We start from the raw sequence: 16,024 nt of genomic DNA, 5'->3' as shown, positions 1-16,024 counted from the left end.
CTCTTTCTCTCTCTCTTTCTTTTCTCCCTCCCTCCCTCCCTCTCTTCCTCCCTCCCTCTCTCTTTCTCTCTCTCTCTTTTTCTGATACTAGCCAGTATGGGGATCAGTGCTGGTTTCTTTCTCTCCTGGCACAGGCTCTCTACTTGGGCCAAAACCAGTCCTCTGCTTACAATCAGGGTTGGCAAATTCTCCTTGAGAAAATATAAAGCTTTTGTTCATCAGCTCAGTTCAGAATGGTCCTTTTCTGTATATAATTCTCATCCACATCAACCTTGTCACTTCCAAAGCTCTGCAATGTTGTTAAAAATATGATTGCTAAAAAGTTTTCTGACTTTTTTCAAGTAATTGCAGTGGGAATATTGGCCTGCTGTGATCCAGCACTTCCTGTCTAGAAGCAGAAGTCACAAAAGACTGCCTTGAATGGGACAATAAAGTGAGTTAGTGAAATGGCAACAATGTTTATTTTCTGGAAAGGAAAAATAAATACATAGGTGGATATATAGTATAAAACGTTTGTGTCATAAAAATGATATGGTTATTCATGAAGCTATCTGTCATGGATTAAAAGAAAAATCCAAGGAATCATTGTTAAAATAATCATATCTTCTGTATTGCCCTCAGAAAGTAATCAGAAATCACTCAAAATTATTCACTGCAAGCAGAAGCAAGATCTTAGGGAACTCAACAATCCAGTAGTCAATTTCCATTTATGTGAATAAATCTTTGCTCCTCTGTCATTTTCTTTGCAGAATAATACATGAACAAATTTTCACCTTGCCATTTGTCAAAATAGAAAATAATCAAGAAGAAAAAATTTAAACAAAATATACACTGAGTCTTCCAAATAGTAATTTGATTTTGTTTTTTACTTTCTTTTATAAATCCCTTTCAATACCTGTTATTTTACATAGACACCATCAAATATTTAACTATCTTGAAATTTCTGGCTAATAAAAATATTTTTAGTTTCTGACTACAGTTTTGATTTTTCGTTGACTACATACATTAATATACACACAGACATGCACATAGGCATCCACATGCTAAACATTCATTTTAGTCATATTATAGTTAATTCATGGCAATCAAAATACTCAGTAGTACAATTTTCATATGAAGGTTACCATTCTATTTTTTCCTCAAGAACTGGTCATGAAGTATCTACATGGAATAAAGAGACCAGAGACTCATTGTAGAAGTCATTTTTGATTGATATCTTTAAATGAAAGTTAGGTAAGGTTCCTTCTAATCCAGATAAATATCAGAGAACTTCAAAAACCTCATGAAAAGATTTGTATTATCTTTCATTTCTATTTTTCCATGAACTTTTTGAAGTACCCGCATATTACTAATCTCAAAAACATCTTAGCATCTGGCAATTTAGTTCAATAGAAAGAAGTAACTTAGATCACTTAAAATGTAAACTCAAATTTTATGTGAAAAAACTTAATGTAATTATTTAGTATTACAGTATTCTGTTCATTTCTCACTTATTTAAAACTTTTAAATGTAAGTGATATTGATTCTATGTACTTGTACATAGAAGCAAGAAACAGAGTACACCTGGGGTCCTAGGCAGGAACTGAGGCCAGCCCTCTCTGCCTGGAAGCAGGAAAGAAACAAAGCATGCCTGTAGTCCTAGGTAGGAGCCAAGGGCACCATTCCCCACCCAGAATCAGGCAAGGAACATGTTGAAAACACCACTTCCATGTGGGTGGCTCACCATAGCCACCACCACAACCATGGGCTGCTGCAAAAGTGGCTTGACACCACAGCAGTAGCCACAGCCACCATGCAGGCAGCCTGCCAGACACTCGACTGCATTGACACAAGAAGAGTCACCAGCAGAGACCAGAATAAGAAGAGGACATCTCTCCCTCAAAGCCCATTCCAGAGTAATAGAAGAAGCAACTGCTGTACAAGATGACCAGACATCAATGTAGAGATACTAGAAATATAAAAACCCAAGAAAATATGACACCACCAAAAGAATACACTAATTCTCAAATACCAGACCCTATAGAGCAGGAAACCCTTGAAATGACTGAAAAGGAATTCCAAGCAACAATCTAAAGCAAACTCACTGCGATACAATAAGACTCAGTTAGACAACATAATGAAATGAGAAAAAAATCCAGGATATGAAGGAGAAAATTTACGAAGAGATTACTACCTTATAAAGAATGTAGCAGAACTCGTGGAACTGAAAGATTAACTCAACAGAATAAAAAACAAAACCAAGAGCTTAAGCAGCAAGCTAGAACAAGCATAAGGAAGAATTTCCGATCTTGAAGATAGTCTTTTCAAAATAACCGAGGCAGACAAAAAATAAGAAAAAATAATTTTAAAAATTGAAGAAAATCTAAGAGAGCTAGCAGACAACCTTAAACACACCCTTCAACTCATAGTGTTCCAGAAGGGAGGAGAAAGGAAAAGGCATGGAAAACCTGTTCAATGAAATAATAATGGAAAACTTCCCAGGTATAGGAAGAGACATGGACCTTCAGATCCAGGAGGCTCAAAGATTCATAAACAGATTCAACCCCAAAAGATCCTCTCCACAACACATTACAGTCAAACTGGCAAAGCTCAAAGACAAAGAGAGAATCTCAAAAGAAGCAAGAGAAAAGCATCAAGACACCTAGAAGGGAGCCCCTATGAGACTAACAGCAGACTTCTCAATAGAAACTCTACAGGCCAGAAGAAAAATGGGATGATATATTCAAAATACTGAAAGAAATAAACTAGCAGCCAAGAATACTGTACTTAGCAAAGCTACCTTTCAGAAACAAGGGAAAATTGGTGTGTTTTCCAGACAAACAAAAACTGTGGGAGTTTATCAACACACGACCAGCCCTGCAAGAAATCCTCAAGAAGGTCCTGCATCTGGAATCTGAAAACAATAATCATTAACAGTAATACACAAGAAAGAACAAAACCCACTGGTAGAACAAAATGCATATGAGAAAGACAAGGAAACTAAAGCTTACCTCCACAAAAACCCATAATGCTAATGTAATAATGCCTTTGTTTTATTTCTGATGTTAGTAATTTCTGTCTTCTCTCTTTTTTCTTGTTTAGTGTAAATAAAGGTTTGCAAATTTTGTTGATCTTCTTAAAGAATCAAATTTTGATCTTGTTGATTTTCTCTATTGTTTTTTAGTTCCCTATTTCATCTATTTCTGTTGTAATTTTTGTGATTTCCTTCTTATTTTGCTCTTATTTTTCTATTTTCTTATGGTAGAAGCTTACATTACTGATTTGAGATTTTTCTTATTTTTAATATAGGTGTTTGTAAGTAGATATTTTCCTTACTGCATGAGCCCTGCATCCTATTAATTTTCATATGTTGCACTTTGATTTTTATCTCAAAGTACTCTAATTTTCCTGTGATTTTTCTATTTACCTATTACATATTTAAGAGAGTATTTAATTTTCACATATTTGGGAGTTTCCAAAATTTCCTTCTGTTATTGTGGTCAGAGAACATATTTTCTATGATCTTATTCTTTTTATGTGTAATGAGACTTGCTTTATGGCCCCCCAAAAATTATGTTGAAGTGCGTGGGAAAATGGACCTATATTGTTCTGTGGTTTCTACATTTTACATGATATTACCTTTGACTACAATGTGAAAAGTTAAGAAATTATATTGTAATTTCTAGAACAACACTCAATCTACTGTAAAGAGCTAAAGTAAAAAACTCCAATAAACAAGTTAAAATAGAAATAAAACAAAACATAATTTTTTAGTGGACTGGCCAGTTAGCTCAGCTGGTTACAGCATGGTGTTGATAACACCAAGGTCCAGAGTTTAGATCCCTGTTACCAGCCAGTCACCAAATAAATAAACAAACAAACAAAAAAAGTATATGAAATTCCTTAGGACCATTGATGTTTTTTCCTTTCATCTACTCCTCTTTTGAACTAGAATGTCTATAACTGTTGTATTCTTAGGATATTCCAATGGCAGATGATATTAAGTGGGAATTGCTGTCCATGTTATAGCACAATCAAAAGTATGCTATTCTAATTATGCTATTAAATGAAATAAACACAGGTACCCTAGTATTTTCAATTGTAAAAAAAAAAAAAAAAAAAATATATATATATATATACACACACACACACCTGTACATAGAGGAATTGCAGGTACCTTAAGTATAAAGTTCAATGACTTTTTTTTTTACAAATTTCATATACCTTACAGAACCAGCATCCAGATCAAGAATGACCAGAAACCCAGAATTCCCCACCCCATTTCTCTTTCTAATCGCTACTCCCTAGAGGAGCCACTATTCTGACTTCTAAAACTACAGATTAGTTTCGCCTGATTTTGCATTTTGTATAAATGGAATTATATGGTACTCATATAAACTCTTTTGAATCTGGCTACTTTAACTCAATACTGTGTTTGTGAGAATCATCCATATTGTATATACTTACAATTTGTTTATTCTCATTATTATATAGCATTCCAATTAATGATATACCACAATTTATTTATAGCTTATCTTACTTAACTTACATTCTCCCTATAAGAAGTTTTATCTCCATGAGGACAGGGTTCTCTCTCTGATTTGATCACTGATGTGTGTGTGTGTGTGTGTGTGTGTGTGTGTGTGTATCAAGTACCTGGAACGGTGCTTGGTACATAGTAGATGCTTTATGAGGATTTGTTGAACTAAGTTAAAACTGGTCTTTAGCTGCTCAGAAATTTTCCAGTGCACAAATGTTTGGACCTGCAAGCCCTGGATTAACTCTCTCTCGAGTTATAGTTCTCCCCACGAGTCTCCTTAGTGCCCCTTTGACTTCCTTGTTCCTCAGAGTGTAAATCAGGGGATTCAGCAGGGGAGTCACCAGAGTATAGAAGAGTGCGATGCTTTTGTTCACGTCCTGCGAATAACTGGAGGGAGGCTGGAGATACATGGAGATGAGTGTACCAAAGAAAATGATCACTACCAGCAGGTGAGAACCGCAGGTTCCAAAAGCTTTCCGCCTCCCCTGGGCCGAATTTATCTTCAGGACTGCACGAGTAATGTAACCATAGGACACTAAGATGAGTGAGAGGGGCACCACCAAGAAGAAGACACTGACGGCAAAGAGTTCAGCCTCGTTGATGGAGGTGTTGGTGCAGGCCAGTTTCAGCATCACTGGAACTTCACAGAAGAAATGGTCCACTTGGTTTTTGCCACAAAGGGGAAGAGTCATGGTCAATGCCGTCTGTAGCACAGAATTGCTAAACCCTGTAAGCCAAGCACTTACAACCAGCTGCAAACAAAGTCGGGGATGCATGATCACCATGTAGTGGAGTGGGCGGCAGACGGCTGCATAGCGGTCATAGGCCATGACTGACAGAAGGACACACTCCACTCCCCCAAGTCCCAAGGCAATGAAGAGCTGGGTCACACAACCACCATAGGTGATGGTCTTGTCCTTCCCCTTGAAGTTGACCAGTGTCTGAGGGACTGTGCAAGTAGTCAGACAAAGATCCATAAAAGAGAGATTGGAAAGGAAGAAATACATAGGCGTGTGGAGGCGAGAATCCACAATCGACAGCAGTATAATGGTGCCATTGCCTAGAAGGCTCAGAAAGTAGATGATTAGGATGACCGTAAAGAGAGCTGTTTCCAGCTGAGGCCTGTTGGAGAAGCCCAGGAGAATGAATCCTGAAAGTGTGCTGTCATTAGCTCTTTCCATTGTACTCTACCTGTTGGAATTAAGAGGCCTCTTCACTTTTATCCTGCGTGTTTAATCCATGTTCTTTTTCGTAGCATGAGTAAATAGAGCTGGATTGGGAGCTAGAGGTGTTTTTCAGAGTCACTTCCCTGTTGTCAAGAAAGAGGGTGATAAATAGCTTCTACATATGAGCATCTTCCATGTTGCGGGCACTGACCTAAGCACTTTCTGTGCGTTTTCTCACAACTCTATGGGATTGGCATTATCATTATCTCTGTTGAAAACATAAGGGGACTGAGGGTTAAAGAGGTTTAGTAATTTTCCTAGGGTGACTCACCTAATAAACGGCAGTGGTGTGACTTAAACCGTGATTTCTTCACTGCTAGGGATCCTGCCTTTTTATGATGGTGTGAACTTTGAAGATAACTTGAGTTTCTCCAAAAATTAAACAAACTTTTCTTGAATAAGTTGCAAATTTGCTACTCCCCTGGCCCCTCTATCTTGGTATTCCATTGAGAACTGAAATATTTTAGACTGCCTCTCCTCCTTCTGTTCTGTGCAGAGAAAATATATATTTTCTGAAGATGCATAGAAAAGAAAACTTACCATTTACCATTTTTATTTAAAGGAGAACAATACATTTTAACGTATAAACCAATGAAGTCTTTGGGTACTGAAGCCTGGAATGATGTTTATTGCATGGAAAGCTTCTATTGGAAATGATTTTAGAATTCACTGTATCCAAACCTCACATTCCAGGAGGACCGATGCTGAGTCGTCGTGGTCATCGCTGAATCCATTTTCAGCAAAAAGCCAGGAGAAACCAGTCCAGTTTTAGTATTTCCTGTTCTCTCACTTTATAACTGCCCTTTTAATTTCTTCAATGTAATACAGCATTTATTTTTTCAACTTCTCACTCTGTGCTTCCTAAAATACCGACGTCACAGAAACAATCCTCTTTTCTATTAAAATCACTGGGCCTGTTCTTAGAAATCTCTCTCTCCCTCCTCCTTCTCTCTCTCTTTCTCCACACACATACCCTATGATTTAAGTTTAATAGTAAATAATACCCGAATAAGAGAAATACCTTAAAATATCACCATAGCTTAGGAAAAAAGCTTGGCATGTAGTAGACTCACAAAAAAATTTGTTGGATTTTTTTGGCGAAAAATATGAAAGAAGCTTAAAAACTGTAATAAAAATGTAAAAATAATATGGAAGAAGCTTTAAAACTGTAATAAGCTATGGATAATGACTTTAGGGGTTATAGGAATTTATAAATGTACAAGAAAAAAACAGAAGAAAATCTTGAACAACGGTTATTAAGGAGTCACATTATCTCCTTATCTCCAGTTGCTGAAAAATGTGGACTATTTGGAAAAATACAGTTTAATTTCAATTTTCTCTCATACATTAGAGATACATGCTTATAAGCAGTCATAAACATTCAAATTTTAAGTTGCCTGGAACCTTGCAGGACTCTTAATCTTTTGTAAATGTCACTTTTTTATTAGCAAAATCCATGACCAGGCAAGAGGGTATTTTTGCTTTCTCTCTATTGTTCCTTTCCTGTTGGATTCTTGGTGCCCCTAATCCTTTATGTTCATAAATGCTTTCAGTGATTGCTTTGGTGGCAGTTGTTACTGTGGTGCCAAAGGGTGCAATTAATTTGGAATAATAAGTTCTAAAATGCAAATAAAATGGGAATCAGGTATAAGCTCTAAAAAGCTTTGAGATTCTAAAGCCGACACCCCCACCCCTGCTTCCCAGCCATTTCTCCTTCCAAATAAAAGAGATAATGTTATTAGCTTTTAGCTCTTTACGGAAATCTGGCAGGTTTATGTTCCATTAGATTTAATGCCACATTTTGAATAAGCACTACTCGGTCCTAGCACATTCTTTGGTGGTGACAACATGGTTTTTAATTTCTACATCTTCTAGATTACCAGGCCTTGTTTCAAGATACCCAGAATCATAAAACTGGAAATTAACCCCTAGAATTGGTTTCATCAAATGTTGTTTGTGCTTACCTCTGCTTCTTCCCTCCATCCTTGTGCTTTCAGGATCATAAACAAGGAGCTTTTCCAGCCTACCATGCTGCCCAAATGAAGCCTCTTGGGCAATGTTTTCGAATAGTCTATTTTTTCTCAGAGATCACTTAAATGCCTCATAACTTAGTCTAGAACATGCTTTTAAATGATTTTATTCTTCTCAGTGATGTACAGAAGGTGATCTGAACCAAAAAATGCATATATTCTTGTAAGAGATATGTAGACTTCATGAATTCATTATAACCACAAACGTAGAATTAAATTAGCATAGCCTATTTTAATATAAATTTCAATATGGTTATATTAGTTTCCTTGGGCTGCCATAGCAGAGTACCACAACCTGGATGGCTTACAACAGCAAAAATTTATTGTCTCACGGTTTTGGAGGCTAGAAGTTCAAAATCAAGCTGTCAGCAGGGCTGTGATCCTTCTGAGACCTGTAAAGGATAATCCTTTCTTGCATCTTCCTAGCCTCTGCTGGTTTTCTGGACATCCTTGGCATTTCTTGGTTTGCACTTGTAGCACTTCAATCTTTGTCTCCGTATTCACGTGGAATTCTCCTACTGCATGTTTCTCTCTCCTACTTTTCTCTTAAGGATATGACACATATTGGATTAGGACCCATCCAAATTGAGTATAACCTCATCTTAACTTGAATACATATACAAAGACCCTATTTCCACATAAAATCACATTTATAGGAACTAGGAGTTAGGATCTCAACATATCTTTTTGGGGGATACAGTTTGACTTATAACAATAGTATAATGTAATCATGTTTGCCAAGTTGTAACAATTTTTTATTATAATTGCCTGCTACACAGTGGTAAGTCTAAAATGCAGGTACTAGTCCTATCCTATTCCAAGGTCATAAATGAGGTACATTGTGATCATGATAATCATTATGATTATTATTGATAATGTTGCTATTTCTCTTATTTCTACTGGTATCTGGATAACAGAAGTCTACAGTAATAGGAAAATTGATTCCTCTTACTTGGCAGGAATATCCAATGACGACTTTTCTCCTATTCACATCCTTGTTACACTTTCCAGGTCTAAAACATCAATATAGATTGAATTCTTGTAAGACCTATCATCTGGCATTTGGTTTGAATGGAAAAGAAAAGACTCATATCCTTTCATGTCTCTAGTGCAGGAGTACTCAGCTAATCTAGAGTTCAGATTCCTCTTCCAGTCTAGAACTTAACTCTAAGTAAATAGCAAACTCATGCATAGACATCAGTTTTGCAGGTAGCACCACCACCTTATTGAGTCTAAGGAAGCAGAAATGAAAGGAACAACCTCAGCTGGCTTAGGGAACAATTGAATGGGTGTCGGACTAAGAATATGGCATCTTCTTCCATAGAAGAATAACAAAGATTAAAGACAGCCAACTGCTTTCTAGAAAAAGTAGGATGGTCTTAGAAGGACCACTCTAGTTCTATGAAACCAGAAGATTGGTGTGTTGATGGGAAAGTTAATATCAGGCAAATGAAACCACATGAAATTTGGTCCCCCAAATATGGTACATTCAGTGATTACTAAGAGGTGGGTTTAGTCATGGAACTAGAGAACGGGCTGAGGGGATAAAGTAGGTAGAACAGAACCCTTAAAATAAATACATATACATATATTGAAAATATGCTTTAAAATATGCCATCCTCAGACAGGATAATCCTTGAAATGGTTAATCATCAAAGGCAAGAAAAGTGAAAATTACTACTCACTCAGTCTCTGTTAAAAGTAGTACCAATTCTTTTTACAATTACTGCCGAGGCCGTGGGTTCAGATCTTATATAGGGATGGCCGGTTGCTCAATGGCTGAGCGTGGTGCAGACAGCACCAAGCCAAGGGTTACGATCCCCTCACCGATCAAAAAAAAAAAAAAAAGAGTTTGCTCAAGGATTATATTCTTTATGAAGACCATGAAATTCCCATTTTCTCTCTTTTTTGAGGCCCTATAGCACTTCCTAACTAACATTATTACTAATCAATGCCCATGGTAATTAATTTTTGGCTGCCTATATTCCACAGTAGAATATAAGCTCCTCCAGGACATGACCTATTTCTTTTTCATCTTTCTATCCTTAGTGCTTAATTTCATGTCCCATACATTCTAGGTTTCAAAACCTTCATGCTCAATAAGTATTAAATTAATGAGCTGGGATTCTGGAAATCTAAATATAATGTCAAAGTCAACTCTTATTGTGGAGAATTGAGAGAAAACTACACAAATTATCTTGTTCTGTCTATATATGTTGAAGGTTACATGTACATTTCCAAAAGTGGATATTGATTTTAGAGGTGAGAATGTGAATGTGGGTTTGAGGAATCTTCTTAATAGGTAAAATGATCATTTTCTTTTCTGCTTAAACTTCTTTGGCATCTCACCATTATCTCAGAATAAAGTGCAAACTCTTAAGCATGGTGGTGTCTTGATGTGGTTTCTCTCAATTTCTCTAGTTTCACAGTTTGACTTTTCCCAGTGATGCTCCTTTCACTTGGAATGTTCTTATATTGTAAATCCCTTTTCAACCTTAATAGTTCATTTAAGGTATTGCCTACTCTACGAAGTGTCTCTTGTTCTTCCTCATAGCATTGACAAAGCCCTATTTTATGTACCCAGAAGAAGTCAAACTGCTTTTATTACTAAACAAGAAACAATTAAAATAATCATGAAAGTACTCAACTCAAGATATCATTATAAAAGAATCCAAAGAAAGAAAAAAGAGGTGTTAATAAAAAAATCAGAATCAGTAAGTTAATAAGAGTCCTGGATTAATTTTTGTTCAGGAAATGGATATGGTGTGGCTTTTAAAGCCAAGCTACTGATAAGGGTAGGGGTTCTGTATAGAGTTACATTTACTTGTTTTCAGTCTACTTCTTTCACTTAGATTTTCAGCCCTTGAAACCTAGAGCTTCTCTCTGAATTACTGTATAATTTCACTGTCTTGGTCAATGTTAAATAACACATTGACCTGTCATTTTATGTTTTACACCTGCTCTATAAATGCTTCATTATTGTTAGTGGGTACACATAGAGAATTCTTCTCTCAAGGAATAAGAGATTAAATCTGAGCCATTAGTATTCTTCTTTTGGACAGTTTGTTTAATTTACCACCTTGAAATTGTCAAAGCCCAATTCTCTTTGGTCACTTGATGTGACTGCTTGAGTTAATCAGCTGTTGGACTATTTTTTTTTCTACATTATAAATTCTAGATCAATTTCTATATTATCAATCAGCACTTACTGTTTTTGGAATAGTAACTACTTATTCTGGGTTTAGTTGTCTAATTATAATTCATAGTTACTTATATAGAATAATGTACATATTTATATTTTACAAACAAGCACATACTTAGTGTACTTATATGTAGGGATATTCTCTTGCTTATAAAATCAATGTAAAAAGTAAACGCGTTAGTCTTACTAGAAAAAAACCCATAAATGTTAGAAACATGAACACATTATTATTGCTCTGTGCATTAATTAACCTTGTTCTGTTAGTGTTAGCCAATAAAATTAGACAAGAATAAAAATAAGAGGTAAAAATATTGGAAAAGAAGGAATAAAATATTAATATTTACACTAAATATGATTATATACTTAAGCAATCAGAATCATAAATGTATTTTCCAAAGCATTATGTTCTGCAAGTTGGTGGATTATCAAATTGCTATTAAAAAATCAATAATTTTTAACACATTCAAAGGATAATCTGTTGGAAAGCATAGTGTGATAGAAGGTCCAAGTTGTAATACTAACAAACAAAATAACACCTAGGAAATTTAAATAGCACCAGACATATATAGGAAATTATATGACATGGCTCTCTGCAGCCTTTTGCCATTTGATAGATATATTATTTTATTATACATAAATGTTACCATTCTTTTCTCAGCGATAAAGGATACTTTCAATGCATGTTAAGAGAACAGAGAGTTTTTTCTTCTTGGAATTGTCAGCTGCCCAAAGGACAGAAAATTCTATTACTCTTCTAATCCTTGATTCCATTAAATGGCAATATCTGGTCCACTGTTCAGGGCAAAAAGTTGAGTTTAGAAGGGCTTCAGAAGGAAGCACCAATTCTGTGATATTAAAAAAAAAAATTATTGGAAAGCTTAGCAACTTAAGTCTGAAATGAGTCAAAAAATTATAAAATGTACCTTTACTTTGTATCTAACATTTCTACATGTTGGATGTAAAAGGTAACTAAGGGAAAAAGAATACTATATGAGAGTCATAACAAAGGATTGGCTTGGTGATACACACACACACATACAAACACATAGAACACACACACACATACAAACACATAGAACACACACACACATACAATCATATAGAACACACACACTCATACATGCATGTAAAATGTTTGTATTTCCCATATACTTACAAAATATATTCTTTGAAGAATTATTCTAATCATTCTCTTTATGGTGGACTGGGGACAGGGGAGTGAAATGCAAAAGGACAAAGATATTGAAAAGAAATGGGAAAAAACAAGGGGGAGATAGAGACAGAAGGGGAGATAGAGAAATTGAAGAAGGGAAGAAGAAAACAATTCAATTAGAGGAGGGCTCTCAAACCCGAATTCCTACAGATGTAGATTGTTAGTAAAATAAATTGGACCAGTTATAAGAAGTGTCACCTGCCAAGAGATAAATAAATTGTAACTAAAGCATTTTACAGTTTAAACTGATAGAAATGTTTATTATTTTTTGTTATCCATTTTTTTTACTTCAAATCAGAAACTTGTGTTTTCTTCTCCATGATGATGTCACTGTCATGTCCTACATTTAATTTTACCAAGTGCACTTTAGAATTCAGCCTGAGAGTGATAGTTTTGTGCATAATCAAGTTGATAAATAGAAATAAATTTTTCAAGTTGAAAAACTGAGTTTCCAGATTGAAAGAATTTGTTTTTTATGAAACAAACATAATGAAAAGAGACATAAACTATGCTATATGCAGATAAGAAAAGAACATTTAAAGAAAATTAAAACATCCTAGAAGCATTTTGTGAAGAGAATAATTTGGGGGGAAAATCCTAACTTACAGGGTTCCTTATTTAGGTACCCATAAAACGTTATAGTGATTGAACAAATAGTTAATGGTTTATACACAAATAGTTAATGGTCTGAATACAAAATTTATGAATAGAAATTTTGCAGTTGGTTATTAGAAAATAGAAAGGGATTATAAATAGAGTGGACCTATATGTATTCCTAGATAAAGATAGTAATAGACAAATAGATATACATAAGTAGTTATGATGGACATGTCAGAAAAAAAGATGAGAATTATTTAACAATGTTCTGAAGTTGCTACTTAAGTTGGAAAAATATCTGAAGGACCGAAGCAGTCCTCTTATCTTACCAAATCAAAAACATTGGTCCAAAAGCCAAATCAAACCCAATGTAAGTAGAAAAGGACATAGTAATGATAAGAGTAGAAATCATAAAATAGAAAACAGATAACCAACAGAGAAAATCAATTGAAATCAAAAGATGGTTCTTTGAAGATAATAACCAAATTGTTAAGTTCCCAGCAAGACTGATCAAGGGGGGAAAAAAACCAAAAAAGAAAAACCAGACAAAGCACACTTTACTGATATCAAGAATAAAAGAGAGAGTTATAAGAAAGCAAAGTTCAGAATCAGCATCTTACATGAACAGGGACGTGAAAATCCTTGAAAAAAAATTAGCAACAAAATTGAGCAAATGTAGAAAGGATGATGCCTTATGACATAGTGATATTATCCCAGGTTGTTTAACATTCAAAAACCAATTAATTTACCACATGGCAGAATAACAGAGAAATATATAATCATCTCAACAGATGCAGAAAAATCACTTGGCAAAATTAAAAACCATTTATGATAAAAGTTCTCAGCAAGCTAGAAATAGAAGGAAGTTTCCTGTCTGTTAAAGGGCATCTATGGAAAATCTAGAACTAAAATCATATTTAATGGTAGAATGATAAATGATTTCCCTCTAAGATTGGAAATAAAATGTTCAGCACTGCTAATCAATATTATACTTGATATTCTAATCAGTGCAATAAGGTAAAAAATGAAATGAAAGATATACAATTTTGAGAGCAAGAAGTAAAACTTATTTGGAGACAGTGATTTTGTGTAGAAAAACCTAAGGAACCCACAAAAACATATTAGAACTTACATAAATCTTTTATCTAGGTTGTAGGAGTCAAAGTCAATTTATGAAAATAGATATACCTTCTATGTACTAGTGACCAACAATTGGAAAATGAAAGAAAATACAACCTACAGTAGCATCATAAACAAAATAACCAGAAAATATTTATCAAAATACATGCATGACCTCTGTCCTGAAAAAAACAAAACATTGCAAGAGAAATTAAAGGCGACTTAAATAAAAAGAGAGCCATAATACCACATTCATGGGTAGAGGACTTGATATTGTCATGCGGGAATCCTCCCCAAATTGATCCAATGTGAATCCAATCAAAATCTCAGCTAGTTATTTTTTTTGTTTTTGTGGAAATCACCAAATAGATTGTAAAAATTTTATGAAAATGCAAAGAATAAGAACACATTTGAGTGATCTGAATGAGCTACTTCAAGACATACTGTAAATCTGCCATAATCAAAGCAATATGGAACTGTTGTGAGGATGGACTAACAGATCAATGAATAAAAGTAGAGAGTCCAGAAATAGTACCACACCAATGTCAATTGAACGTGATAAAGCATGAAGACAATTTGATGGGGAAAAGAATTTTTTAATCAATGGTACTAGAACTGAATACACACATTAAAAAAAAATTATGGAGCTCTCTGGTTAGCTCAGTTGGTTAGAGTGCAGCCTTGTAACAGCAAGGTCAGGGGTTCAGATCCCCATACTGGCCTGCTGCAACCCCCCCCACCCCAAAACCCACAAACTTAAAGAATAATCTATGATTCATGCATACCTCATACCAGACTCCAAATTAATTACAGATGGATCAAAACTTAAACAGAAAAGGTAAAACTGTAAAGCGAACAGGAAAAAAAGAAAAAGAAAATTTCTATTTTGTGGTAGGGAGATATTTCTTAGGCCATCAAATGCACTAAAAATTACAAATTGAACTTTCTCAAAATTAAAAATTACTGCTCATCAAAAGACAGCACCAGCAGAATATATTATCCCGACATCACTCCCACACCACAAGAGATCAATTTACAACTATTAAAACACAAAAACTGCCATCCTGTAATCACTAGAAACTGGAGGAAGAGGCAAAGAGACCTGCTGAGACCCTGAAGGCATGAAAAACTTCGGCTAGCTAGCGGGAGGAGGGACTCAAATCTAGCCACTCCCTGGGCAGCGTTGCTCAGCGTACAGGGTGGCTACCCAGGGATAGCAAAGCTACAGCAGTGCCCTTTGAGTGAAGCTATTTGGGGGCTGCAGGGGAGAAGAGTGCGGTGACTGCTGGCTAAACAAACAAACAAACAAACAAACAAAGAAATGAAAGAAAGAAAGAAAGAAAGAAAGAAAGAAAGAAAGAAGGAAGGAAGGAAGGAAGGAAGGAAGGAAGGAAGGAAGGAAGGAAGGAAGGAAGGAAGGAAGGAAGGAAGGAAGGAAGGAAGGAAGGAAAGAAAAAGAAAAAGAAAAAGAAAAAGAAAAAGAAAAAGAAAAATCAGTCACTACAGAGTGCACCATTCCATTCCCCATTCCCCAAACCAGCAAAGCTGCTCTCAAGCTTCCCTGGCACCTGCATAGGAGGAAGGCGCCACAGCTGATGGGAGGGAGGATTTGTTCAGAGATAGGTGAGTCTCCCTGGGGCACTCGTTGGGGCCTGCCCAATGGGAAACGTTTGCACTGCCTTGAGGCTGGGGGCTGATCCACCAGGGGTGCATGAAGGAGCAGCATAAGCAGATGATCTGCCTTTCAGCTGGCACAGGTGCCACACAGGAAACCAGTCAGTGTGACAAAACTGCAGGTGGGAGGGGGAGGGTGCAGTTTGTGGAAAAGATATAGTCCTGGACCAGAGTTTCCACACAGCCCATTTAGGTCTAGGGTGACACCACATGAACTGGAAGTGACTAAAAGGCTGACCATTAAAATCCAGGTCCCACAAAAAGTTTTTCCCAGTAAGAAAAATTGTAAGGCAGCAATTTAGCTCAAGCACAGAGTACAAGTTCCAGTCACTCCATGAAGTTTTTCCCAATTTGAAAATTAACCATAGGATAGCAAATTAGTTCCAGGGCAGTGCTTAAGTGGTGGTGATTGCCATTAATCCATCACAGAATGATATTAAGCAG

At 35.8% G+C, this 16,024-nt stretch overlaps 2 protein-coding genes across 2 annotated transcripts in view; one reads left to right on the top strand and one right to left on the bottom strand.

Annotated features, from left to right (window-relative positions):
• Positions 1–16,024, top strand: part of LOC134377893 (zinc finger protein 184) — a 944,311-nt gene that overhangs the window by 295,907 nt on the left and 632,380 nt on the right. The gene's annotated exons all lie outside the window — the stretch shown is intronic.
• LOC134377917 (olfactory receptor 2G6-like) lies at positions 4,667–5,700 on the bottom strand. The gene is made up of 2 exons (XM_063096727.1): positions 4,789–5,700; positions 4,667–4,684 (listed from the first exon to the last, which is right to left on the bottom strand). The coding sequence occupies exons 1-2, from the start codon at positions 5,698–5,700 to the stop codon at positions 4,667–4,669; spliced, it is 930 nt and encodes a 309-aa protein (XP_062952797.1).

Source organism: Cynocephalus volans, chromosome 5, assembly GCF_027409185.1.
Source record: "Cynocephalus volans isolate mCynVol1 chromosome 5, mCynVol1.pri, whole genome shotgun sequence".
Taxonomy (NCBI): Eukaryota; Metazoa; Chordata; class Mammalia; order Dermoptera; family Cynocephalidae; genus Cynocephalus; species Cynocephalus volans.
The sequence above is the reverse complement of the archived record's forward strand: the minus strand, read 5'-3'. Positions and strand labels throughout refer to the sequence as shown.